The 25,827-nt window shown below is 37.5% G+C and overlaps 1 protein-coding gene across 1 annotated transcript; it reads left to right on the plus strand.

Annotated features, from left to right (window-relative positions):
• Positions 1-20,366: 20,366 nt before the first annotated feature.
• On the plus strand, positions 20,367-25,611 carry LOC112626454 (F-box/LRR-repeat protein 21). Its single transcript, XM_025388551.1, has 4 exons — positions 20,367-20,747; positions 21,209-21,331; positions 24,271-24,442; positions 24,810-25,611. Exons 1-4 carry the CDS (start codon positions 20,382-20,384, stop codon positions 25,451-25,453), a joined length of 1,305 nt encoding a protein of 434 aa, XP_025244336.1. The 5' UTR covers positions 20,367-20,381; the 3' UTR covers positions 25,454-25,611.
• The last annotated feature ends 216 nt before the right edge of the window (positions 25,612-25,827 follow it).

Raw genomic sequence — 25,827 nt, forward strand, 5'->3', positions numbered from 1 at the left:
TTCCTAGATGGGGGCGGAGGGGGGTAGTGGTGGTGACAGGTTATACCAACCTGTCCATAGGTGCTATTATCTATCAATCAATCAATCAATCAATCTGTTTATCTATCTATCATCGATAGGTTGATGTGTCTATTTCCCTACCTATCCTCTGCCTACTGGAACAATTTTGGTAGATGATGGAACATTCATTCATTCATTCATCCCCTCTATAATTATGCATTGAGTACCCACCATGCCAGGCACTACTCTAAGTAGTCAGGATACAGCAGTGAACAAAACAGACAAAATCCCTACCTGCCTGGAGCTTACCTTCTAAGGAGAGAGACAGATAAGCAACACAGCAGTTAGTTCTAAGGAGAAAATAAAGCAAGTATCCTTTGAGTAGAGCCCGGAAAAAGGAAAGGGAGTGACCCTCACAGATATCTGTGGAAAGAGCATTCCAGGTAGTGGGAGCAGTGAGTATGAAGGCCCCAAGGTAGGACTGGGCCTGGAAGGTTTGAGGAACAGCAAGGAGGAGACCCCTATGACTAGGGCAGAGGGAAGGAGGAAGGAGGTAGCAGAAAACAAAGTCAAAGAGGAGGGGAGGAGGGGAGGAGGTCATATTGGGAGAGACTGCATAGGTCCTTCTATGGACTTACTTGGCTTTTACTCGGAGTGAGAGGAAACCTTTGGAGAGTTTTGAGCAGATGTGTGGCATGAGCTGACATTTTAACAGGACTCCTCTAGCTGTGTACTAAGGAGACACTGTAGGGAGCAAGGTAGAGGTGGTGAGGCCACTAGGAGCCTGCTGCACACTCCAGGTGAGAGACAGTGATGCCTTGGACCCAGATAGTGGTAGTCAGGGCATTGAGAAGTATTCAGAATTCTACAACCCATCTTCTGCTGACAGATAAGAAGTAGAATGTGAAAGAGAATAGAGGAGTCAGAGACGATTCCAAAGTTTTGGGCCTGAGCAACTGAAAACATGGAATTGCTATTCACTGAGGTAGGAAGACAAGTTTTAAAAGAGATCTGGAACTCACTGTGGACACGTATGAGGGGACTATTAAAATCAAGGAGGAGTTGAGTAGAGAGCTGGATATAAACATCTGCAGTTCAAGTGAACTGTACCTCCAGGGCTGGATCAATCACACAGGAGACTGCACTTAAAGTCATGAGATGGGATGGCACCCCAAGGGAATGAGCGCAGGTAGAAAGAAATGCTCCTGGGACTGAGCTGCGGAGCACTCCAGTACTTAGAGGTTGGGGACTTGAGGGGGATCAGCCAAGGAGAAGACTGGCTAGAGCAGTGGGGGGAATGTCGGAGGCTAAGTTCACAGTCTTTTACCATGAAATAGCAGAAAATTAAGTAGTGTACTCCAAAATTATTTTACATTAATTGATCTCTATTTAGAAGAATGTGTGATTTGGCCTGAGAGTCAGACAAAACATTGCTAAGGGAGATTCTATTGCATCAAGCAACCACAGAACTCTATTTGGATATGCCTTCCATCATTTTTTCTACTTTAAAAGAGGATGCACACCAAAGTTTTAGAACCAAAGCATTTGATTTAAAAGCTATTTGGATATATTTTTTTCTGCTTAATTCCGGAATACAATAATTACAATTGTCAACATATTTCTACCGAATAATAGCAAAAATTATTCTGAATTAAATGTAGGTTGTGTGAAAATAGGTTTTTTATGCCTTCCAGACTTTAGAAGAATCTGAATTTGTGAAAAGGATCTTTTGCTCAAATTTATTACCTTTTATAATTAAATAATGCTTTAACTCCAACCTGCAAGCAATTAAGAAAAATACCAGGGATGCTATGAATGTGGTATAAGCAATGTTGTGATGTATTAATTCAGTTTCTAGCACAATTTTCTAGTTAATAATTCAAACAAGTGCAACTGGAGTATTATGCTCAGGGGTCAATGAAGTATTTGCACATCATTACCACTACTTGTTAAAGACAACATATATATACACACACACACATATATACATATATACACATACATACATATATAATATATATAGGAGGTAGCAGAAGACAAAGTCAAAGAGGAGGGGAGGAGGTCAGATTATACAAGTTTAATATTAGTAAATTTTCCTGGATTGAAAATGAAAGCTCTGTTTGAAAGGGAAATGTGTCAATACAATAACAATTTGACAGGGTTGTCTTCTGAAGCACCTGTATAATTATCCCACTAAAAGTAACAACACACTCTTAGGATATGACTCAACAGCAATTCACTCTTGGTGAAATACACTTCAATCAACAGTGGATAGTAGGATGATTTCCTTTCAAAAATTTGAAAAGTTCCCTAAAAGTAAGAATGGGTGATAAATGTTGATAAAGAAAAATAAATATCAAAGTTTTTTTTTCTGAAGACTTTATTAAATATAAGGGCAACAATGCTTGACAAGGATTTGGGAATTTAAAGTATACTCTGACTATGATTCAATCCAAACTGAATATATATGCTGAGATCATCATTGTGGGAAGAAAATACTGCTTCATACACAAGATCTGCTCCCCACTTCTGGAAAGAAATCTTTCCCGTGACACAAAATGTTCCGCATTCTTTTTCTCAAAGCCCATCTTAGTGCCCACATCATTCCAAGTGCCAGATATTCATATAGTCAGGCAAGTGGGTTTTACTTAAATTTTTATTTGTACATGCTCTGCACACCTCATCCCATTTTTGTAAGGTTCAAATGCAAATGCACTTGAAAAATCTGAAGATGCCTTTCTCCCTACAAGTGCTGTTCTTTATTATTTTACTCAAAACAGGGAGTCCGTACTGGGAACGGTAAAAAGTCAGACATCCTGTCCTCTATTTTAATTTCTATTTTTGTAATAACTTTAACACCACCATCTAGAAGACATGGTGGTAGGTGCTGGTGTGTTCAGAGATGATATGACCAGTAGTAAATATTTACTGTTGCAAGCACTTAGGTGCATTGTACGTATAAGTGTGGGGCCCACAGTTTGTTCTCTTGCACTGTTCCCTGTCCTGGATTGGCTGCATAGTCCTTCACTGTTAAACCTTGTTGATGTCAGTGAGTCTGATTTCTTAAAGCCTTCTCAATATCTTGTTTACAAAGAGTTGCCCTATTTCTGTTGGCACTGATTGGTGGGATTGCTGGCAGTATACCACTATCCTATGGCATTTTAAATATTATATCCATTAGCTATTGGAGCTCTTTTCTATTTACTCTGGGAAGTACTCTACTTTATGATTTTAGAGTAATTGGTAATACAGTATATTCCTTCAATTAATGATAATCTTTTTTTGAAAATCACTTCAGAGCGTTTTCTTTCTAGAACCAGTAAAGCAAATTAAACGAAACCATTGAATTTTAAGTTCTTAATTTTTAATCTTAAAATGTCAGTTTTCATAGATTGTAAATTAACATAGGAGGACATGCCATAAACGAACAAATCAAAATTTAGTAGCTTGAAACAATTCCCTGTTCTTTATAGGAAATATCTTTGTGTTAACATTTTCCTTTTGCTCAAAAAACTAAGAAATTTTTATTTTTGGTAATGACTCCTTTTTGAAATGCCCTTTAAAATGATTGATCGCCAGGACATCTATAAAACATGACCTACTAACCTACTTTTACTAGGTGATTTTGAATGACTAACTCTGTTTTCTTGATGATCCCAGATTTATGCTGATAATCAAAGTAATAATACAGAGTTTCGACTTTCATAAATAAAATGACTACAGAAAATTATCTCAAGATTAACAAAGTATTCCTATGAAATTTTCAGTTAAACATGGCAATAAAATCACTTGCTTCTTTTTAAACAAAATATATTTGTAGAATTATTTTCCTTGAATTTCAGGTTTTAAAACCAAGTAATCTGCAAAGTTGGAAAACGTGATTCAATGTTACATTTTATTTTAAATACATTGCAATGTGAAAGCTTTACTAGAAGAGCAATAACAAAAGCAATAGGTTAAAAATCATTTTTCTTCCTTATTTTAAAAAGTGATAACTTCAGATCCATGAAGCTGTGCAAAAAAAGTCTACCATAAACCAGAAGAACATGTTATTAATGAAATCTTGAGCTCCATACAATGCCCTTGACTTTATTCACTTTTCAACACAGAGTAATGGCTTTGAATTAATGTTGTCAGTGACAACTAAACCTGACCCATTTAGAAATGTTTATTTCATAATTTCCCATTTACGATGGCCTCATACTGTGGATACAGTGCAAAGGGCAGCAAGCTCTTCTGCATTTAGAGACACACTAGCTGGATTTGTGATTTTAAAATGAATAGCCTTAATCTTGAAGCAAAGTTAAATAGCTCCTTTACTAATTTCCTTTAGGGAAAAATGAATCTAAAGAAATATGAAATAAAAACTGCATCTCAAAAATCTTGAGAGATTTTTGCACAGACAAAAATTCTTGACCTATTTAGATAATAGGCTATTTATATTTTAAATGGTAAAAAGCAAATGCTTAAAAGAAAAATACAATCAATCTTCAGGACATAATTAAGTCCACTGCAGGTTTAAATGAGATGAATTAGAACAGAGGGAAATCTTACAGTGTCTTTTTATGCTGCCAAGCTGTTTTGCAGTGTCCAAGGGGAAACATGTGCAAAATGTACCTAAACTTTTCTCTGGGAAGTGGGCAGTTTACATTTTAAGCCTAATACAGACATGATTCAGAGATATTGTGGGTTCAGTTCCCGACCAGTGCAATAAAGCAAATATCTCATTGAAGCATGTTATATGAATTTTTGGTTGCTCAGTGCATATACAAGTTATATTTATGCTACTGTAGTCTAAGTGTGCAGTAGCATTATGTTTAAAATCTTTATGTACCTTGATTTAAAAATGCTTTACTGAAAAAAAATGCTAACCATCATCTGAACCTTCAGTTAGTCATCATCTTCTTGCTGGTGGAGGATCTTGCCTTGATGTTGACAGCCGCTGGCTGATCAGGGTAGTAGTTGTTGAAGATTGGGGTGTCTGTGGTAATTTCTTAAAATAAGACAACAGTGAAATTTGCACATGGATTGACTCTTCCTTTAACAAGAGATTTCTCTGTAGCATTCAATGTTGTTTGGTAACATTTTACCCACAGTAGAACTTCTTTCAAAATTGGAATAAATACTCTCAAACCCTGCCACTGCTTTATAAACTAAGTTTATGGAATATGCTAAATCCTTTGTCATTTCAACAACATTCATAGCATCTTCACCACAAATAGATTCCATCTCAAGAAACCACTTTCTTTGCCCACCCATGAGAGGCAACTCCTCATCTGTTCAATTCCTATGAGACTGCAATAATTCAGTCACATCTTCAGGCTCCACTTCTTATTCTAGTTCCCTTGCAGTTTCCACCTCAACTGCACTTCCTTCCCCCATGATGTCTTAAACCCCTCAAAGTCATCCATTTAGGCTGGAATCAACTTATTCCAAACTCCTGTTAATATTGATACTTTGGCCTCCTCCCATGAAGCCCAAATGTTCCTTATAGCATCTAGAATGGTGAATCCTTTCCAGTAGGTTTTCAATTTGCTTTGCCCAGATATATCAGAAGAATCACTATCTATGGCAGCAATAGCCTTACAAAATACATTTCTTAAATAATAAGACTTGGAAGTCAATCCTTGATCCATGGGCTGCAGAATGGATATCGTGTTAGCAGGCTTGAAAACGCTAATTTCCTTGTACATCTCTATCGGAGCTCCTGGGTGAGCACTATCCATGAACAGTAATATTTTGAAAGGAATCTCTTTTTCTGAGAAGTAGATCTCAATAGTGGCCTTAAAATACAAAGTAATGTATGCTGTAAACAGATGGCTTTGTCATATTTCTAGAGCACAGGCAGAGCAGATTGAGCATAATTCTTAAGGGAATTAGGATTTCTAGAATAGTAAATGAGCATTGGCTTTAATTTAAAGTCACCACCCACATTATTCCTAACAAAAAAGGCCAGCTGTCCTTTGAAGCTTTGAAACAAGGCACTGATTTCTCCTCTTCAGCTATGAAAGTCCTAGATGGCATTTCCTTCCAACAGAAGGCATTTCCTTCCAACAGAAGGCTGTTTAATCTCCATTAAAAATCTGTAGCTGCCTTTATCAACGATCTTGGCTAGATCTTCTGGATAACTTGCTGCAGCTTCTCCATCAGCACCTGCTGATTCACCTTGCACTTTCATGTTATGCAGATGGCCTCTTTCCCTAAATCTGATGAGCCAAACTCTGCTAATCTCAAACTTTTCTTCTGCAGCTTTCTCACCTCTCTCAACCTTCACAGAATTAAAGAGGTTAGGGCCTCGCTCTGGATTAAGCTTTGGCTTATGGGCAGGTTATAGCTGACTTCATTTTCTGTCCAGACCATGAAAACTTTCCCCATTCCAGCAATAAGGATGTTTCACTTTCTTGTCATTTGTGTGTTCACTGGAGTAGCACTTTTTAATTTCCTTCAAGAACTTTTCCTTTGCATTCACAACTTGGCTAATTGTTTAACACAAGAAGCCTAACTTTCAGCGTATATCAGATTTTGACATGCCTTCATCACTAAGCCTAATCATTTTTAGATTTGAATTTAAAGTGAGAGACATGGAGCTTATCCTTTCACTTGAACACTTACAAGTCATTGTAGGGTTATTAATTGGCTTAGTTTCAATATTGTTGTGTCTCAGGGAATAGAGACGCCCAAGGAGTGGGAGAGAGATGAGGAAACAGCCAGTGAGTGGAACTCAGAACACACACATTTATCAAGTTTGCCTTCTTATATGGGTGTAGTTTGTGTCATCCCAAACCAATTATAGTGGTAACACCAAAGATCCCAAATCACAGATCACCATAACAGATATAATAAGAATAATAAAGTTCAAAATGTTACAAGAATTACCAAAATGTGACACAGAAACACAAAGTAAGTACATGCTGTTGGAAAAATGGTGCCCATAGACTTGCTTGATCCTGGGTTACACAAAATTTCAATTTGTAAGAAACACAACATCTGAGAAGTGCAGTAAAGTGAAGTATGCCTGTATAGCATTACTTTATCTCACCACACTGCTAAAAATAAAGATTCTTTATTAAACAGAAAATATTATTGGTAGAGTTTACCTGTATTTTTTTTACAATAAGATACATAAACAATTTCATTGTAGAGTTCTGAAATGATGTTGAGTCAAATGCAATTTGATCCCAGTGTAGTAAAGAGTTAACCTTATCCAAAGAGAGGTCTGACTTTTGCACTTGGCTCCTAGGAGGTGATCTCTTAGTCCTTGGAGTGTCTTACCTGATAGGAGTGTCTTTGTTTACCTGGGAACCTCGGGCCACATGGGACAGTCTAATAATGTGGTTTATGGTGGAGGTTTTGGGCTATGTGATATCACCTTGACCTCAGGGGTGAAGAAGGCTGGAAACTAAAGACCAACCACACACAGGCAGTCAACCATGTCTATGTGACCATACTCCAACGACAACATGAAAGAGCTTCCCTGATTGACAGTACTCCATTGTGTATTGCCATACATTGTTGCCTGGAGAAATTTAACACTGCTCATGATTTCGCTGGAAGAGGACACTTGGAAGCTCTAAATATGGATTTTTTTCTTTTTGGTATTCTTCTCCATGCTTCTCTTTCCTTGGATTATTTTAATCTGTATCCTTTCACTGTAATCAACTACAACCATGAATATAACAGCTTTCCATGAGTTCTGTGAGTCCTTCTGACAAATTGTCACATTTGAGGTTGATCTTGAGAATCCATAAGCTCTGAAGTTGGTGTCAAAAGTTCAAGCTGTCTTGAGGGTTTCCCAGAAATGTCCAACATGCACCACCCCCCCCACCCACCCCACCAAAACTGAGACATCTTTTTATATGTGAAAATATTTTTAGTGTAATTTTTGTTGCACAATTTTACTTGTAACAGTCAGTACAGATGTTCCCAAACATTCCAGGTTTCTTCCAGGCATAAGGTAGACAGCACTTCCTCACCTAATTTAAGTTAGGTGTTGTCATTTTAGCTAGCTTTGGCCAATGAAGTAAGAACAGAACTGACATACAGTTAGAAGTTAAGGTGCGGTGTATGCGCCCCAGCATCTATTTCCCATGGTCACAGACTATTTTTCGAGACAGTGGCTGCTCTAAAATCCTTGGTCTCAGAATGAATACAACAGGGACGAGAGTTTCTAGCTGAATTGTGACAGAAATGTAGCATGACTGAGAAATAAACCTTTTTTGCATTAAATCACAGCCATTTGTTATTTCAGCATAATCTAGCCTATTCTGACTTAACCAAAATCTTTGTTTGCTCAAAGCTTAATAATAATACTTTCTTTAAAAGATCTGTACAACGATGTTCTTTTTTGTATCACAAATGGCATATTGTGTATTCCTGTATTGTAAAGTATATCATAATTATCTGACCAACATCATTTTAGGTATGGTTCTTTCTATCAAAATCTAATATATTTATACCAATAATTAAAATTCTAGAAAAATTTTCCATAATATTCACAGAAATGCACCAAGATACATGATCTTCACAGCCTACTTTATAATAGTAAAAACTAAATGTCCAGCAATAGAAGAAGGTAAAAATAATTACAATGTTTCCATATAAGGAAATTTCTCATTTGGCCATTACGAAGTATGAGGAAGAGATTTCTCATTACAACCAAGATAGAGAAATAGATTGTCCCTCTGCATAAAAGAACAAAAACACAAAACCAGAACCAACCAACCAAACAACAAAATCAACAAAAAACAATACACAAAGTATTTGAAACAATGACTTTTGTAGGAACACAAAGGGAATGATCTTTTTCCTCCTTGTCATTATATAGGTCACAGCCAACATCCATCCCTATGACAACAGGTTAACAAGAGAAAAGCATAACAAAGTTATTTGATCATAGCTTTATGTGATCTGGGAATCTTCAGAACGAAGACACAAAGGTACAGGGGAGTTATCTGATTTTTGTTTAGGTTTGATGAAGCAGGGACAGTGTATAGAAATGTAATTTGATGAACAAAAGTGTATGAGCTAATGGTAATAGGCTGATTGGGAAAAACCTAGCAAGGTCTGTTTGATTAGGTTCTTCCTGAAGAAGAAATATTGTAGCATTTCTTCTTCCTGGGTATAGGGTAGGACCCTTCTGGAATGAGGATCTTAATTTCTTTACAGCCAGCTGTTACCCAAAAAGGCAGAGGAAGGTTAGAGCAACATTTTTAGGTTTTATGGTTGGCTTTGGGGAAAACGGTTCTGGTTTCTATGACCCACCTTGGGGAAGAGGAATTCTAGTTTTTATGGTTTGCCTCAGGGGAGTATGAGGTTTATGGTTTGCCTCAGGGGAGTATGAGGGGTAAGAGACAGAAGGGCAAAAGATCAGAGAGAAACTTTGCTTTTGAGGCTGCTTCTAAGGTCTTCACTTTGGAGTCATTTTCAGAGCCCCAATACTTTTAAGAAACAAGACATCAGGCAACAAAAGACAAAGATCTCCAAGAGATAGGAAACAAATGAGATAAGTCCTATGATTACCCCTATTTTATTGCCTTAAAAGAATGTCTAGTCTGCTACACAGAGAGGGGGAATCCAGACTAAGTTTAGTGGACACCCTGAGTTTAGGAACTGACAATATGCTGCTAAGGCAGTACTTGTGGGTATATTTATAGCACTGCATGCCTATGTTAGAATAGAAGAAAGGTCTCAAATCAGTGAACTCAGATTCTACCCTGAGAAACTAGAAAATACAAAGCAATTTAAATTCAAAAGAAAGGAAATAAAGATGAGAGCAGAAACCAATGCAATATAAAACAGAAAAAATAATAGAGAAAATTAATTAAACCAAAGGTTGGTCCTTGGAGAAGATCGATAAAATTGATAATCCTTAAACCAGACTGATCAGATAAAAAAGAGTGTAGACACAAATGACCAACATCAGGAATGAAAGAGTGACATCATTATAGATACCACAGACATTAAAATAATAAGAGAACATTATAAATAACATTATGTCTATCAATTTAACAATCCAGATGAAATGGATAGATTTATTTAAAGATATAAACTACCAAAGCTCCTTTAAGAAGAAATAGATAACCTAACCCAATAGAAGAAAAGCCCTATATTTATTAAAGTAATTGAATTTCTGGTTAAAAGCCTTCCCACAAAATAAACTCCAGACCCAGATGACTTTATTAGTGAATTCAACCAAACATTTCAGAATAAATAATACCATTTCTATATAGACTCTTCCAGAATTGAATAGGAGGAAATACTTCTCAGCTTGCTTTATGAGGCTTGTATTACTTGATATCAACATTTTACAAAGATATTACTAAAAAAGAAAAGTACAACCTAGTATCCCCCATGAACCTAGATGCAGAAATTCTAAACAAAATTTTAGGAAATTGACTCAAACAACAGGTAAAAAGGATAATAAATTATGATAAAATAAGTCTTTTGCCAGAAATGCAAGGTTGGTTTAACATTTGAAGATCAATCTATGTAGTTCATCATTTTAACAAACTAAAAAGGAAAACAGTAAGATTATTTCAATTGACACACACAAGTACTTCACAAAATCTAACATCCATTCCTCATCTAAAAATTCTCAGCAAAGTAGGAATAAAAGAGAAGTTCCTTAATCTGATGAAGAGCATCTATGCAATATGCATATCCATGCAATATGTCAATGATTAAAGACGAAGCATTTTCCCTCTTAGATGAGGAACAAGACAAAAAAGTCTGTTCTCACCTTGATGTAGAAATCAGTTTGGGGAGAATTCACTTCTTAAAAATATGGAGTCTTCAAAGCAATGAATGTCATTGATATATCTCATTATTAGTGTTAACTATTTAACGTTGTACTGGTGATATAGTGCAATCGGGAAAGAAAAAAATAAACATGCATTTTATACTGAAAGAAAAACTGTCTTTATTCACAAACAACATGACCGTCTATGTAGAAAATCCAATGGAATATATTAGATTCTAATAAAAATGTCTATTAATAAAACTAATAAGTGATTTTAGCAAGGTTGTAGGATACAAGACCAATATAAAAAAATCAATTGCATGTCTTCATACTGGCAACAAACAAATAGAAATTAAAATTTAAAAAACAATACTATTTACCATAACATTTAAAAACTATGACATATCTAAGAATAGTTCTGACAAAACGTGTGTAAGACTTATACCCTGAAAACTGCAAATGTTGTTGAGAGAAATTAAAGAAGACCTAAGTAAATAAGAGTGCTATATCAATCACGTTTGTTGAAGACACAACGTTTTAAAGATGCCAATACTCCCTAAGAATCCCAGCAATATTTTTGTAGATATTGACACACTTGTTCTTAAAAAATCACACAGGAATGTAAAGAATCTAGAACAGACAAAACAATTTTGAAGAAGCTGGAGGGCTAAAACTATGTGATTTAAATACAAGTACTTGTTATAAAGCTACAGAAATCAAGACAATGTGATTTTAGTGTAAAGATGGGAAAATATATTAATGAAATAGAACAGAGGGTCTGCAAATATACCTATACATACATGGACAACTGATTTCCCACAAAAGTGCAAAGGCAATTTAATGGAGAAACATAGCAGCCTTTTCAACAACTAGTGTTAGGTAAATTGGATGCAACCCGCACATGAAAAAAATACACCTTGACTTCTATCTTGCGCCATACACAAACATTAACTCAAATAGATCATAGACCTAAATGCAAAATCTAAATCTATAAACCATGTAGCAGAAAATATAAAAGAAAATCTTTGTAACCTTGACTTAGAAAAAAATTTCTTAAGTTTAACATCAAACAAATGATCCATAAAAAAACAAATTGATAAACTGGATTTCATCAAAATTAAAACTTCTGCTTTTCAAAAGGCACCATTAAGAAAATGATGCTGGCACAGGGCGCCATGGCTCATGCCTGTAATTCCATCACTTTGGGAAGCTGAGGCGGGTGGATCACTTTGAGGTCAGGAGTTCAAGACCAGCCTGGCCAACATGGTGAAACCCCGTCTCTACTGAAAACACAAAAACTTAGCCAGGCATGGTGGCACACGCCTGTAATCCCAACTATTCGGGAGGCTGAGACAGGAGAATCTCTTGAACCCGGGAGGCGGAGCCTGCAGTGAGCCGAGATCAAGCCACTGCACTCCACCCTGGCGACAGAGTGAGACTCCGTTTCAAAAAAAAAAAAAAAAAAAAAAAGAAAAGAAAACAAAATGAGGCCAGACACAGCAGTGGCTCACGCCTGTAATGCCAGCACTTTGGGAGGCTGAGGGGGGCAGATCACCTGAGGTCAGGAGTTCGAGACCAGCCTGACCAACATAGAGAAACCCAGTCTCTACTAGAAATACAAAATTAGCCCAGACACAGTGGTGCATGCCTGTAATCCCAGCTACTCGGGAGGCTGAGGCGGGAGAATCACTTGAACCCAGGAGGCAGACGTTGCAGTGAGCCAAGATTGCACCATTGCACTCTAGCCTGGGCAATAAGAGCGAAACCCCAACTCAAGGAAAAAAAAAAAAAAGACATGTGACAGACTCGGAAAAAAAATAGTCACAATCATACATATCTCGCAGAAGTCCTGTATCCAGAATATATTTAAAAATTCTCAAAATACAATAATGAGAAAACAAACAACTCAATTTAAAATGGGCAAAAACATTGAATAGACACTTCACCAACGAAGATGTTCAGTTGGTAAATTAGCTTATGAAATTCACTAGGGAATTCATTATTCACTAGGGAAATGCAAATTAAAACTGCAGTGTGATGCCCCTAGATGCCTATCGATTAAGAAGACTGGTCATACCAAGTGTGAGTGAGGAGGTGGAGAAACTAGAACTCTAATACACTGCTGGTGGGAATGTAAAATAGTCCAACCTCTTTGGAAAACATGTTGACAGTCCTTTTTTAAAGTTAATCATAGACCTATCATACAATGCAGCTATTCTACTCCTAGGTATTAATATTTACTCCAGAGTAGTGAAAGCATATATCCATTTAAAATTGAAAAGTAATGGCAGTTTTATGTATAACACCCTCAAACAAGAAATAATCCAAATTTCTGTCATGAGATGAATGCATAAACAGTCTGTGGTATAACCATATAATGGAATGCTACTTGACAATAAAAAGAAATGAACATTATATGGGCAACAACATAGATATGTCAAAACAATTATGCTTAGTGCAAAAAGCTAGACCACAAGGAAGAGTACACACTGTGTGATTCAATTTATGTTACAATAAGAAACAGAATCTAATCTATAGGGTCACGAAGCAGAAAAGAGAGGAGCCCGAAGGAGGAATTACCGAGCGAAATAGGAAAACTTTTGGGAGATTTGTGTATGTTCATTATCTTGATTACAGTGGTAGTTTCAACGGTGTCACAACTTACCAAATTACACTGCAAGTATGTGGAGTTTGTCAATTATATTTCAATAAAGCTATTTGGAAAAAAAGTATGAAAGAATCTGCGTATCAATATGAACTGTATCCTTGACAGTAGGCAAAAGAGTAAGTTTCCGACAGTTACGTATAGCTTGATCTCAGATTTTAAAACGTGAACAAGAAAAAATAAAATCCTTATCTATCACTACACACTTGTTTGCGTATTGGTCTGGTAGTTTACACAGTGCACTATTGAGTGATCATACCTGGGGGCTGAGTTGTATAGCACGAACAAGGAGAGGTGATATACACACATTTCACACTGAGCTGTTATCACTTGATACTTAGAAGGTTCCTTTCAATGACAGTTGACCCTTGAACAACACGGGTTTGAACTGCATGGATCCACTTACACACGGATTTCCATACTGCAGATACTATATTACACAGTACATAACACATATAACATACAGCATACGTGTTCATCCAAAGTTTATGTTCTTGGTAAGGCTTCAGTCAACAGTAGGCTATTAATTGTTAAGTTTTGGGGAAGTGAAAAGTTATACCCCGATCGGCTGTGCAGGGTTTGGTGCCCCTAACCTCTCTTCCCATTGCTCGAGGGTCACCTGCAATTGTGCATTGATAAAGGGGTGCGCTTCACCGGCAGTAAGTCCCAGAAACCACAAGCGTTGGAGTCACAGGCAGGTGGCCACGGGGAATTAGCTGAAGACCAGCAGGCAGGAAGCCTCTCACTTGCTACCTAAGGGGCGCTCCCGGAACCGCAGCCCCCGTGGGAGGAGGGGCTGGGGGCTCAGATCGCCGTGCGTGACTCGGAGCTGCGCCAGGTGGGCGCCAGCTCCGCGCAGCGGCCTGCGGTGGGAGGCGGCCTCTGAGGAGAGGGCGCGAGGCGGGGCCAGGCGGGGCGGAGCCGTGGGCCGCTGCGGTTTGCGCGCACACCGGCGTCTAGGCGCTTCTGTGCCCCCAGTGCGCGGAGTCGGCCTCCTTCCAGCCCGTCACGGCGCCGACCGGACGCCCGGACTCCAGCGCCTTGGCCCGGCCCGCGAACGCCGAGCACGCGCGGAAACCCTTTAAAGGTAGCACATCTTTCGGGTGTCGCGGGGGCACCGCCGGCGGTGGCGACGTGGGGCGGGATGGGCGCGCTCTTCGGGCCCGGGAGGCGTGTGCTTGCGCCCTGCGCCACGTCTGGGCTGTCACCTGCGGCCCCGCGCCCCCTGGAGCGACAGCTTCAGCCGCCCGGGCCCGGCCGCCCCCGAAGCCGGGGTGAGCGGGACCTGACTCGGGCCGCCAGTGCTGAAGTGCAGCCCCAGGGCGTCCGCTTTCTCGCGGGGCGGGGTTTCCGCAATGCTGGGCGCCCACCCGGCCACCCCATGAACCGCTCGTCTGGCTCTTCGGTGGAGTGAGCCTAGAAAGGGCGGCGTTCGTCCAGTGATCACTGATACCCGAGGTTGCTTTTTGCACGACTGCTTGCAGCTAACTTCGCAGGAGTTGATAGTTACCACAAAGAAATGTCAAAAAGTAGCCTTCTCGCGAGTTGAAAGCGCTCATCTGTGCGCTTTAAGGTGTTCCGTCTTTGTCTTTGGCGAGTGTGCCTTTTAAGACGCTTCCAAAATAAGAAATTGAAGAAGAAATTATGATTATTTTCTCCCGGAAAAATCTTGCAAAAATGATTTCTGGAAACACCTGTGTTCGTTGTTAGCTCCCTTAGCATGCCCAGCCCTAGGCGGGCTCCCCCTGGCTCGGAAGGCCTCCCTGCGGATGGGCCTTGCTTGCTGTCCGCTCCCTTTTCGCTTCCAGAGTCGGAGACACGACCTCGGGGTCGATGTGGAGAGAGAAACAGATGCCCTTGGCGCCCCCCATTCAGGGATTTTCACAAACTGCCTAGTTCAGCTTTGCCCCTTGCGTCTCCAAAGGTGTTTTCAATCTACATATATTTGGGAAACTTCAGTTTTCATATGATTTATTTAAAAATAAGCATACATATTATGTTTATTAGGAAGTAAAAATTTTCTTCTTAAATAGATATGTACTGATACCACCGAGAGACTTGAGTGTAGAAAATTGCTAAACCAGTGACAAAATGCCAGAACACTGCAAAGATGGCAACTTCTGCTTTAGGAAATATTTGACATAAATATTTTTCATCTTTTGTTTCCTTAATACCTGGGTGATATTTTTATTTGATTTGATATTTTAAAAAGAATTGTAACTTTTAGACTTAGAAGGGAACTTAGAGTCTCATGGGCTGCAAAGTACATAAATCTTTTTGGCAGCGTCTCCAACAAATTATGTTTTGTTCGTTGCTTGGATTATATTTAGTAGAAAGAGGTGTTGCCCCATTCTTTTGTTGGAAAACTGTGTTTTTACGTGCATTTTGGAGTGCCAGGCTTCGGCCCTCCTGTCCAGGCCATGCTTTCCTTGCCATTGCACTGGTAACTAGGATTCCAGACTCCTTAACATAGACCATCTGCCTGGGGCAACAATCTGATGGCTCATCGTGAAACTTTAGGAAGGAGATTAAATACAGGACATTTAACAGTTATTTCCGTTTACTTTTGCTGCTCCCAACAAATTTATCCACCCGTTTCAGATAATTTTGCGTCTATATTCTGTTATCTGTAGTATTCTCCTATTATTTCTATTGTTGTGACCATTGAAAACTTGAAACTATTAAAAGTAACTTTTGGGTATTCATTTCACCAATCTGAAAGAACCTAGTGATGGTGCAGAGGAGAGCTGCTTCCATGGCCTTTAGTGAGTTGACTGTGGATGTTCAGTCTTCATCTCATCTGTCTTTGATAATCTTGCCCTCAAGAATACTGTGGGCAATCTCTTAGATACTTTTAGAGATCCCATTCACGTGGTCACCTGATCTACCAAATTAGAAAACACATCAAAAAAGACATTTAAGTTAAGGCGGTTAGTGGAGCTCCTCAGTGCTAATAAACTTGTTTCATACTCTGAAATTGTGCTGAAGATCCATGTCCAACTTTCTCTTTTCTCCCTTTTTGGAAGAATGGCTTATCACTTGGTGGGGTCCTGTATTCTGGTTTTGTTCCGTACCTGTCCTCAAAATTCTAGTGACTATGAGACAGCCATCACGTTCCTTCAGCAACCAGAGAAGTAATTCATCTGATTCAGAAGACTTCAGTGAACTGATCTGAGATAAGTAGTGGTGCACTATCTTCTTATTGGTCTTAGGTAGCAACTCCCTATTGATATGTCAGTATTATGTCAGTATTCTCACATGAAGAATGGCCTATTGGCACAGAAATTAGCCATAAGTGTAACTCAGGAGAAAAGCTTCTGCATTAAATAAAATTGTGTGTTACCTGATTTGAGGAATAACTAGTAACTCGACTTGTCTTTCTTTTATTTTTGGTGTTTCACTGAAAGTGTGCCCTGGAGTTCCTTTCCCTCTGCTTCTGGAATAAAGGAAGGACAGCCAACCGTGGCATTATCTGGAAAACTGTGGAACAGTAGGTGGCAGTGAGGAAATCAAATGGTAGATCCTGAGCTCAAATACATTCCGCTAGCCTGTCCTCCCCAATTCTACTTTAGGAGTTGGATTCAGAGAGAAATGAAAAATTAACAGGTGGTAGACAGTAGAGTTTTCAGGGAACTGTTTAGTAAATTAATAGGTTGCCTTGTTTACCTCCTCTGTGTAGTTGAGTTTGGTTTACAAAAGTAGTAGAATGTATTTATTTATTTTTACCTTACAACATTTATTCATGATGCCAAGGCTGTAAGTTTTATCCTGCTGTAGACCTGTATTACTATTTTCTTCAATTTGCATAGACTTTCCTGCTAACTCTGACAAGTCATTTTCCTGAAATTTGGCAAACCTCAAAGAGAGTATGACTGAATCAATGCCATCTCTATCACTATATATGAAATGATTTTTAAATATGAAGCATATATTCTATTAACACAGACTAGTCCAACTATATTCATACGGGAATGATAAAATAATAAAAATCACATGTCTGCCTCTTTACTCTAACTGTAATGGTATTATGCGCTGCTAAAATCTGGAACTGGAAGATTTACAAAGTCTATAAACAAATAATTGTGGTCATGAATTCTCTCACATTTGCTGTAGTATCTCTCTATAGACATTAATTAAAATGTGGATTCTTAGAGTCCATTCACTCTTTGATCCATAGACTTGGTAGAGCCTCAAGGATAATTCCTGGGAATCGTAACAAGATTTCCACTAACCACGCTAGTTTTTTGGAGTTTGTTTTTGTTTTATTTTGTTTTGTTTTTGTTTTTGAGACAGGGTCTCACTCTGTTGCCCAGACTGGAGTGCAGTGGCATGATCTCAGCTCACCGCAACTGCTGCCTTCCTGCTTCAGCCTCCCAAGTAGCTGGGATTACAGGCGTGCACCACTACCACCCAGCTAATTTTTGTATTCTTAGTAGAGGCGGGATTTCTCCATGTTGGCCAGGCTGATCTTGAAATCCTGACCTCAAATGATGCACCCGCCTCGGCCTCCCAAAGTGCTGGGATTACAGGCATGAGCCACCGCACCCAGCGGGGCTAGTTTTTTAATGAACAACAACAAAAAACAGTTTCAGAATCAATAATTTCCTAACAAAATCCTTCAATATATAGAGTGATATATAAAGAGCCTAAGCATAGAAATTACTGGGTGTTTGTTTATGTATTCTGATGAATGTGTTTTTGTGGTATTTTACCAAGATAGGAAGTGAAATCAAATAGATGTTGGTGAGTACCCCACGGCAACCATTGCTTCATTTCATTGGTTCAGAGTGAACTCTAATCCGGAAGCCTTCCTTAGGTAAGAAAGGCTTGAAAAAGAAATGATCGACTTTTTAAATGGTCACATATCTTTAGGCTAGACTCTTTAGATTAACGTCTTCAAGCTAATAAAGATCAATTTATCTAAAATATATTTTACAATATACATAGCTATAAAATTACATGAAATTTTTTATTTGTGGATGAGTATAATCTTTATGCTTTGAAGATTATACAACTTAAAGAAAATTAAAATATTATTTTTAAGAAGTTACTGGTATTAATATAATACCCTTAATTACTTATTGCGATTCTACTATCAGTGAATTGGCAATTTAAAGATATTATTAAATAATTTTAACAATCCATGCCACATACAATGAGATTTAATATATAGCACAGTCCCTCTGTTTAGAACTGCAAGATAGTTTTCTAACCTGGCGTTTGAGTGATGTCTTTATGTTAGCATCACTGGTTTTCAAGTAAAGGATTCTATTAAGGGTAACTTCTTTATAAAAACTTAGTGAAAATTTATCCATTTTGTAGATTTCCAAATGATACGGTTACAAGCAAAATGTCAATGACTATGCTCCACATCAGAGTTTTGAATCCAGCATCTGTTCTTGTACCTTTCAGTATTAAGGAGTTAGCATTGAAGAGTAGTAGATCAGGCCTTTTAAAATAGCATATGCTTTGAATTCTTGGTAGTCAGCAGTTTCACATGGTCTACATAGTATTGCTGGACAGGGCCTGAGTCATGCCTGTAACTGGTTTAGTCAGACTAAAATATGTGTAGTAGCTCTTTTGCCTGATGCTTGAGATGCAGCTTTGTAACTATTTTTGCTTCTCATTTCAGTTTTCCAAACCCTAAAGATGACTTTTCATTGTGTTCAATGACTTTACGGGTCATTCCTGCTTCTGGGATCAAAGTCTATGTTGTGCTTAAGAAATGTGTCACATCAGACACAGTGAATCACAAGACAGAGATATTTACATATTGCATAAATATTTTATTAGATTTCAAGGAGTGTTTCAGTTATGACACTGAATCTTCTGTGTGTACATTCCTAATATTGCAGGGGTTAAAGGAGGGTTATATAGTTAACCAAAGTTCAGTAAAGTTCAGAACCACTCTTACCGTTATTTTATTTTGCCTTTCAAATAATTGTATACTTAAAATACTTTGTATTCTTATATAAAATATATGTACAAGATGACCATGTATACTTGGACATATCTGGACTTCAAATTTGCTAGAACTTAGTTGTGTCCCAAGCTGGCTAGTATCTGGACATTCATCATTTCTGTTTGGAGGGTAAGAATGCTCATTCCCTGGCTGCTTTACTGGAGAGGATCAGGTGTGTTGCTTGAACTAAGACTTTGTCCCTGCCATATCTAACTTCTCTGCGCTCCTGTGTCCTGGCTGTCATCTGAAAATTGTTGCAGATCATTTGAGTTTTTGTTAGAATTTTGCTTTGACTTAAGTAATGAAAACAGTTCAGAAAACTGCACTGAACAATTTAATATAACAACACAGACTGCAACTAAACTATCTGCTGGTACTTTAATCCTCACATTGATCTTATAGGTACTTTTCTTGTTGGAGATGAGGAAACTGAGGCTTAGAGTAATTTGTTCTGACAAGATCATATGGTTAGTAAGTAGCAGAGTAGGGACTTATCTAGACCTATGCTTTTAATTGTGTTTTACTATCTCCCAGACCTCCCAGGTTTTTGTGTATGTGTTTTTTTGTTTGTTTGTTTAGCACAATTGCAATGTGATACTTCCTCCTTTGAAATTAAAATACAATAATTGACTAGGAAAAAAAAAAAAAACCTGGGACATACACTGCTTCCTTGGACATTTCCTCCTGAAAGCCTCCCAAGCCACCTCCTCCACACACAAACTCAATCACATGCATCCTCTTTTCTTTCCATTGAAACTTATCCCAACTTTGGTCCTAGCATTTATCACTGTATTTCACCATTTGACCATAGGTCTTTGAGAACAGTACTTCTTTATCTCTGTATGCCCAGCATGAGGTAGCACCTATCCATGCGTGAAAGTGGAAGATACCTACTAAAATTGTATTAATTAAACAATTTTTCATTTTCTAATGTTATTCTGTACAGTTAGAGTGCCAGTATTTGGTGAAAATGTGAAAAAACTATCAGACACTGAACATTTTCTAATGTTTACAGAATGAAGAGGAACAGTTTATCTGTTGAGAATAAAATTGTCCAGTTGTCAGGAGCAGTGAAACAGCCAAAACTTGGGTTCTACTCTTCTCTCAACCAGACTCATACACACACGGTTCGTCTAGACTGGGGGAGTTTGCCTCACCATGTAGTATTACGAATTTTTCAGTATCTTCCTTTACTAGATCGGGCCCGTGCATCTTCTGTATGTAGGAGATGGAATGAAGTTTTTCATATACCTGACCTTTGGAGAAAGTTTGAATTTGAACTGAACCAGTCAGCTACTTCATATTTTAAGTCCACTCATCCTGATCTCATTCAGCAGATCATTAAAAAGCATTCTGCCCATCTTCAATATGTCAGCTTTAAGGTAAGAAAAATAAGCATTAAATGGAAACCATGACTTACATTTTGTTAACAATGCTATTGTATATCTAGAGCCTTATTTTGAGGCAGTCAGTGAGTTTTGCAAAGCATTTTATCCGAAGCGGTTTCCTGTTTTTCTACAGTTATTTGCATCGATTGAAGTGTAGAACTTGAACTGTAATTGAAAAACTTAAAATGCAGTTTCCATCATTTGTATGCTGTTATTAAAATTCAGGTAATTGTAAAAGATTTGAAAATATGAAGTGCTTGGAAAGCTAATTTGTCATCATCTCTGTTTTTCATTTTATAGTCTGAGACATTCTGTACGAAGAAAAAATACTCATTTATACGATAGCTCAAAGGAATGAATAAAATTTTGCAATTGAATTCTACTAAATAATTACATTGCCATTATTTCTGATAAATTATCAGGAAATTATTTGAGATTAAAAATTGTCTGTCTAGGTTGACAGTAGTGTCGAGTCAGCAGAAGCTGCCTGTGGTATACTCTCTCAGCTGGTAAATTGTTCCATCCAGACCTTGGGCTTGATTTCAACAGCCAAGCCAAGTTTCATGAATGTATCAGAGGTAAGGATATTATGCGTTTTTGGTGAGCTATACTAAAATACCTAAAGACTGCCAAACTAGGCAAAAGCCATTTTTTCCTAAAGACAGACCATCTCCTATTTGTATTAAAAGTACTATTTCAAGCTGTTTTCTGTTGACTAGCACTTATTTTTGCAAAAATAGTTTATGCATGTTTTCATTCTTTAGATGTATTTTGTAACTGTAGTCATTGTTCCCACAGTGTCATTAATATAAAATTCGGATATTGTGCTTATTCTATTTAAATAACAATTTATGTCGTTACTTTGAACATGGAGCATGTAGAGGCAATAGTGGATGTTTTTCCTGGGATTCTGTGGCCTCTCTTTTGGAGGTGGAACAATATAATATTTAAATAAATGAACCTATGCTTGTTAGCATAATGTTTACATTCATGCAGTAGGAACTCCAAAAGAAAAGTGGCTTAAAAACATGATCAAAGTATATTTCTCTCACATTAAAGAAATCGATAGGTGAGACAGTTCATAGCTGGTATGAAGGTGGTAGGAACCTAGGTTTCTTCCAGCCGCTCCACTCTCTCCAAGGTGTTTCTTCAAGATGACCATCTGAGCTCCAACCATCACGTCCTTGCTCTGGGGGCTAGGGTGTTAGAAATGGGGGAAGAAGGGTGTGCCTTCTCCTTACCAAGGAGACCACCCATAAGTACTACACAGTGTTTTCTGTTTACCTCTAATTCTGACCACACCGGATTCCAGGGAGTCTGGGGAATCTTTGAGTTGGGTGGCAGTGTGCCCAGCTAAAAATTGGGACTGATTTAACAAACAAAGGAAGAATGGTTGCCAGGAAGCAACCAACCATGCTCTGCCATAGAAACTAATACCGTATTCTCCTCATTCAGGCTTCAACCTGAATGCCGCCTCCTTGGAGAGCCCCTCCTTAACTGTGAAAATGGCACCCCCTGCTCCAGTAATAATGTACTCTACTGTTGCATGATTTTTATCTTCTTCATGTCATTCATCAGTACTTGAAACCACCTTATTTTTTTAATGTGTTTATTCTCTTCTCCTTACACCAAACATAAACTCATTGAAGGCAGAGATTCTATTTTGTTTACCATTATAAACCTAGAGTCAGAATAGTGTTTGATATATGATAGGCATTAAATTATGGTAGTTGGTAAAGCTGGCTAATGGACATTTTCCTGTGGAAGAAGATAGAGGAATAGCAGCATCTCTCTTATAAACTGGGTCATGGCAGTCTTCTAGCCAGTATTTCTGCTGGCCTATTTATCTTCTAAAGGGATGTACTGAAAAAAATGGGTCATTTAGGGATTAGAGTAATGTAAGTAATCCGACAAAATTTACCACTTCTAGATAGTTATTTCCTTGTTTATGAACTACAAAATCAGATTACCTTGAAATTCTTCTTATATTCTAAAAGCTGCCTCTAATGTTGCACATCAGCTTCCAGGGCCAGCTTCTAGGTTCGCTGATGCAGTCACCAGAGCTAGATACCAGGAATTAATTAGCAAGCTTCATTTCAAGCTCTGCCTCTACTGTTTAAAGTGAGCTCTGTGGATCTCTCTGAGACTCAGTTTTTTAAATCTGTAAACTAAGGAAAAATAAAAGTATAGCATTTTGCTAAGCATAAATAGTACTAAACTAATACATTGTTATTATAATGAAATATGTACTCTAATAGTTTTTAAAGTCGTCCTTCAGGACTAAAGCAGTCAGTTGAAAGTTGATTAAAGGGAAACTAAACCTTGTGTTTATATTTCCCTAATAATTTTGGCACCATAAAATTTACTGAAGAAGTCTAGCCTTGTACCATTTCAAAATTTGTGTAAACCAGTTTACAATTAGTGTAAATCAATAAGTTTTCTTATAAATTAATGAACATTTATAACCAATTTGGTCATTCTGTTAGGCATAATAGAACCTTTGATAGAATCCAACTTGATTGATTTTGAAAAGGGAAAAATGATCATGTACAGATTTGGTTTCCAGACTTTCTGTCTTTGCCAAAAGATACTGAATCTGAAAATTTCTGAAGTTCTACTCATTTTCAGGTCAAACTAGAAGTAAGCTTTAATCTGTCAGTCGTCAAAGCATTTACAGACTTGGATTTACTTTGGATAATTTGCTAGGAAAAGGATGTCACTGAAGATTGTGAAATCTTATAAAATGAATTAAAATCTCATTTATTCATTCAACACATTTTTATCGTCCATTTACCATGCTATGTGCCAGATACTATTTTAGGTGCTAGACATATGGGAGTGGATAAATCAGATAAAAATTCTGTTTCTTCTAGGGTAGGGGTCAAAAAGATTCAGATAGCAAATATTTCAGGCGTTGGGAGCCAACTAGTTACACCGCAACTACTCAACTCTAACACTGGAGTCTGAAAGCAGACACAGATGCACAGACAATATTTAAATAAAGGGCATGACTGTGTTCCCATCAGACAGTATTTACGGATACTGAAATTCAAGTTTCATGTAATTTTCATGTCATAAAATACTATTCTTTAAAAAATTTTTCCAACCATTTAAAAATACAAAAACCATTCTTTGTGAGCCATACAGAAACAGACCATAGGCTGGATTTGGCAAGTTGTCTGTAATCTACCAACCCTTGTTCTAGGAAGTAAATATACAATAATTATGTCCTTTTAATATTGAAAACCAAATCCTTAATTGAAGTAATCGGAAGACATTTTTTATGAAATCTTTGAAGCTTTTTTTCCTCATATTTCGTTTATCAATTATAAAAAGTATAAAACTATACTTCATTATAAAAATATCTTCTACTGGAAAATGATTCTGTGGAAACAGCCATATGTTCATGGTTCTTACTATGTTATCATTAGCATGTATTGGTATAGTTTTAGTGAATTACTTAAAGCTGTACATTTTAAAATAATGTTTTCATAATTTTTTCTTATGGCCATGCAAGTCTCATTTTGTGTCAGCACTTACAGTTGTTTTTATCAACTCAAAATCATTATCATCAATCAAAATTGAAAATACACCGGTGGATGATCCTTCATTGAAGATTCTTGTGGCCAATAATAGTGACACTCTAAGACTCCTAAAAATGAGTAGCTGTCCTCATGTTTCATCTGATGGTGGGTTACATTTTTTAAAGCTAGAATGATACGATATTTTTATTACAATAACTATAAAGATGCAGTTTCTTTTTGAAAATTATATTCCTATGAATCATAAATTATTTAAGTAAGTTTTTTCAAAAGATTTCTTAATCTGCAAGATAGGTATAGTTATAGTAACCTTCTCCCGAGATATTTTAGTTTTACATATATACACATGATTTTCATTATATACTTAATACCTCCTGGCAGACATGCTCTCAGAAGTTGTTAGATAGCTTTTTTACAAATAATGAATAATTAATATCAAATTTAAATTTACAAAATACTGTATTAGGATCAGTATGATTCTTTGTTCTTAAGAATTTTCCCCAACTTCCCACAGGAATTCTTTGTGTAGCTGATCATTGTCAAGGCCTTAGAGAACTGGCGTTGAATTATTACATCCTAACTGATGAACTTCTCTTTGCGCTCTCAAGCGAGACTCATGTTAACCTTGAACATCTTCGAATTGATGTTGTGAGTGAAAATCCTGGACAGATTAAATTTCCTGCTATTAAAAAACACAGTTGGGATGCACTTATTAAACATTCCCCTAGAGTTAATGTTGTTATGTACTTCTTTCTATGTGAAGAAGAATTTGAGATGTTTTTCAAAGAAGAAACCCCTGTTACTCACCTTTATTTTGGTTGTTCAGTCAGCAAAGTGGTTTTAGGACGGATAGCTCTCAACTGTCCTCGACTGACTGAGTTAGTGGTGTGTGCTAATGGTCTTCAGCCTCTTGATAATGAACTTATTTGTGTTGCTGAACACTGTACAAACCTAACAGCCTTGGGCCTCAGCGAATGTGAAGTCAGCTGCAGTGCCTTCGTCGAGTTTGTAAGACTGTGTGGGAGAAGGCTAACACAGCTCTCTATAATGGAGGAAGTTTTGATCCCTGATGAGGATTATAGCCTAGATGAAATTCACACTGAAGTCTCCAAATACCTGGGAAGAGTATGGTTCCCTGATGTGATGCCTCTCTGGTAATTGGCTACCAAAGATTCCGAAATTGTTGTTGTTTTTTTAGATCAGTATGATTAGCTGCTTTCTATCTAAGCAAATGTAAATTTTAAAATGTGTTGCTGACATATTTTAGGTCAAATATTTGATTGTTTGCAAAGTGTCTTAATGGATTGCTGCAGAAACATTTGAAAAAAAATAAGAAATTTGAAAATCAAGGAATTGCTGTAAATAGGGCACAAGCCCTGTATGTGGATTAGATGGTTGATATGCCAAAAACTGCAGATGGTTTCTAAGTAGATTTCTCAGCTTTCCTTGAAGGCATATTGTAGCTTCCTAAGTAAATGTGTAATATTGAACTTGGATTCCGTAAGTTATGTCATTTACTTTATTACATTGTT

Source organism: Theropithecus gelada, chromosome 6, assembly GCF_003255815.1.
Source record: "Theropithecus gelada isolate Dixy chromosome 6, Tgel_1.0, whole genome shotgun sequence".
Classification (NCBI taxonomy): domain Eukaryota; kingdom Metazoa; phylum Chordata; class Mammalia; order Primates; family Cercopithecidae; genus Theropithecus; species Theropithecus gelada.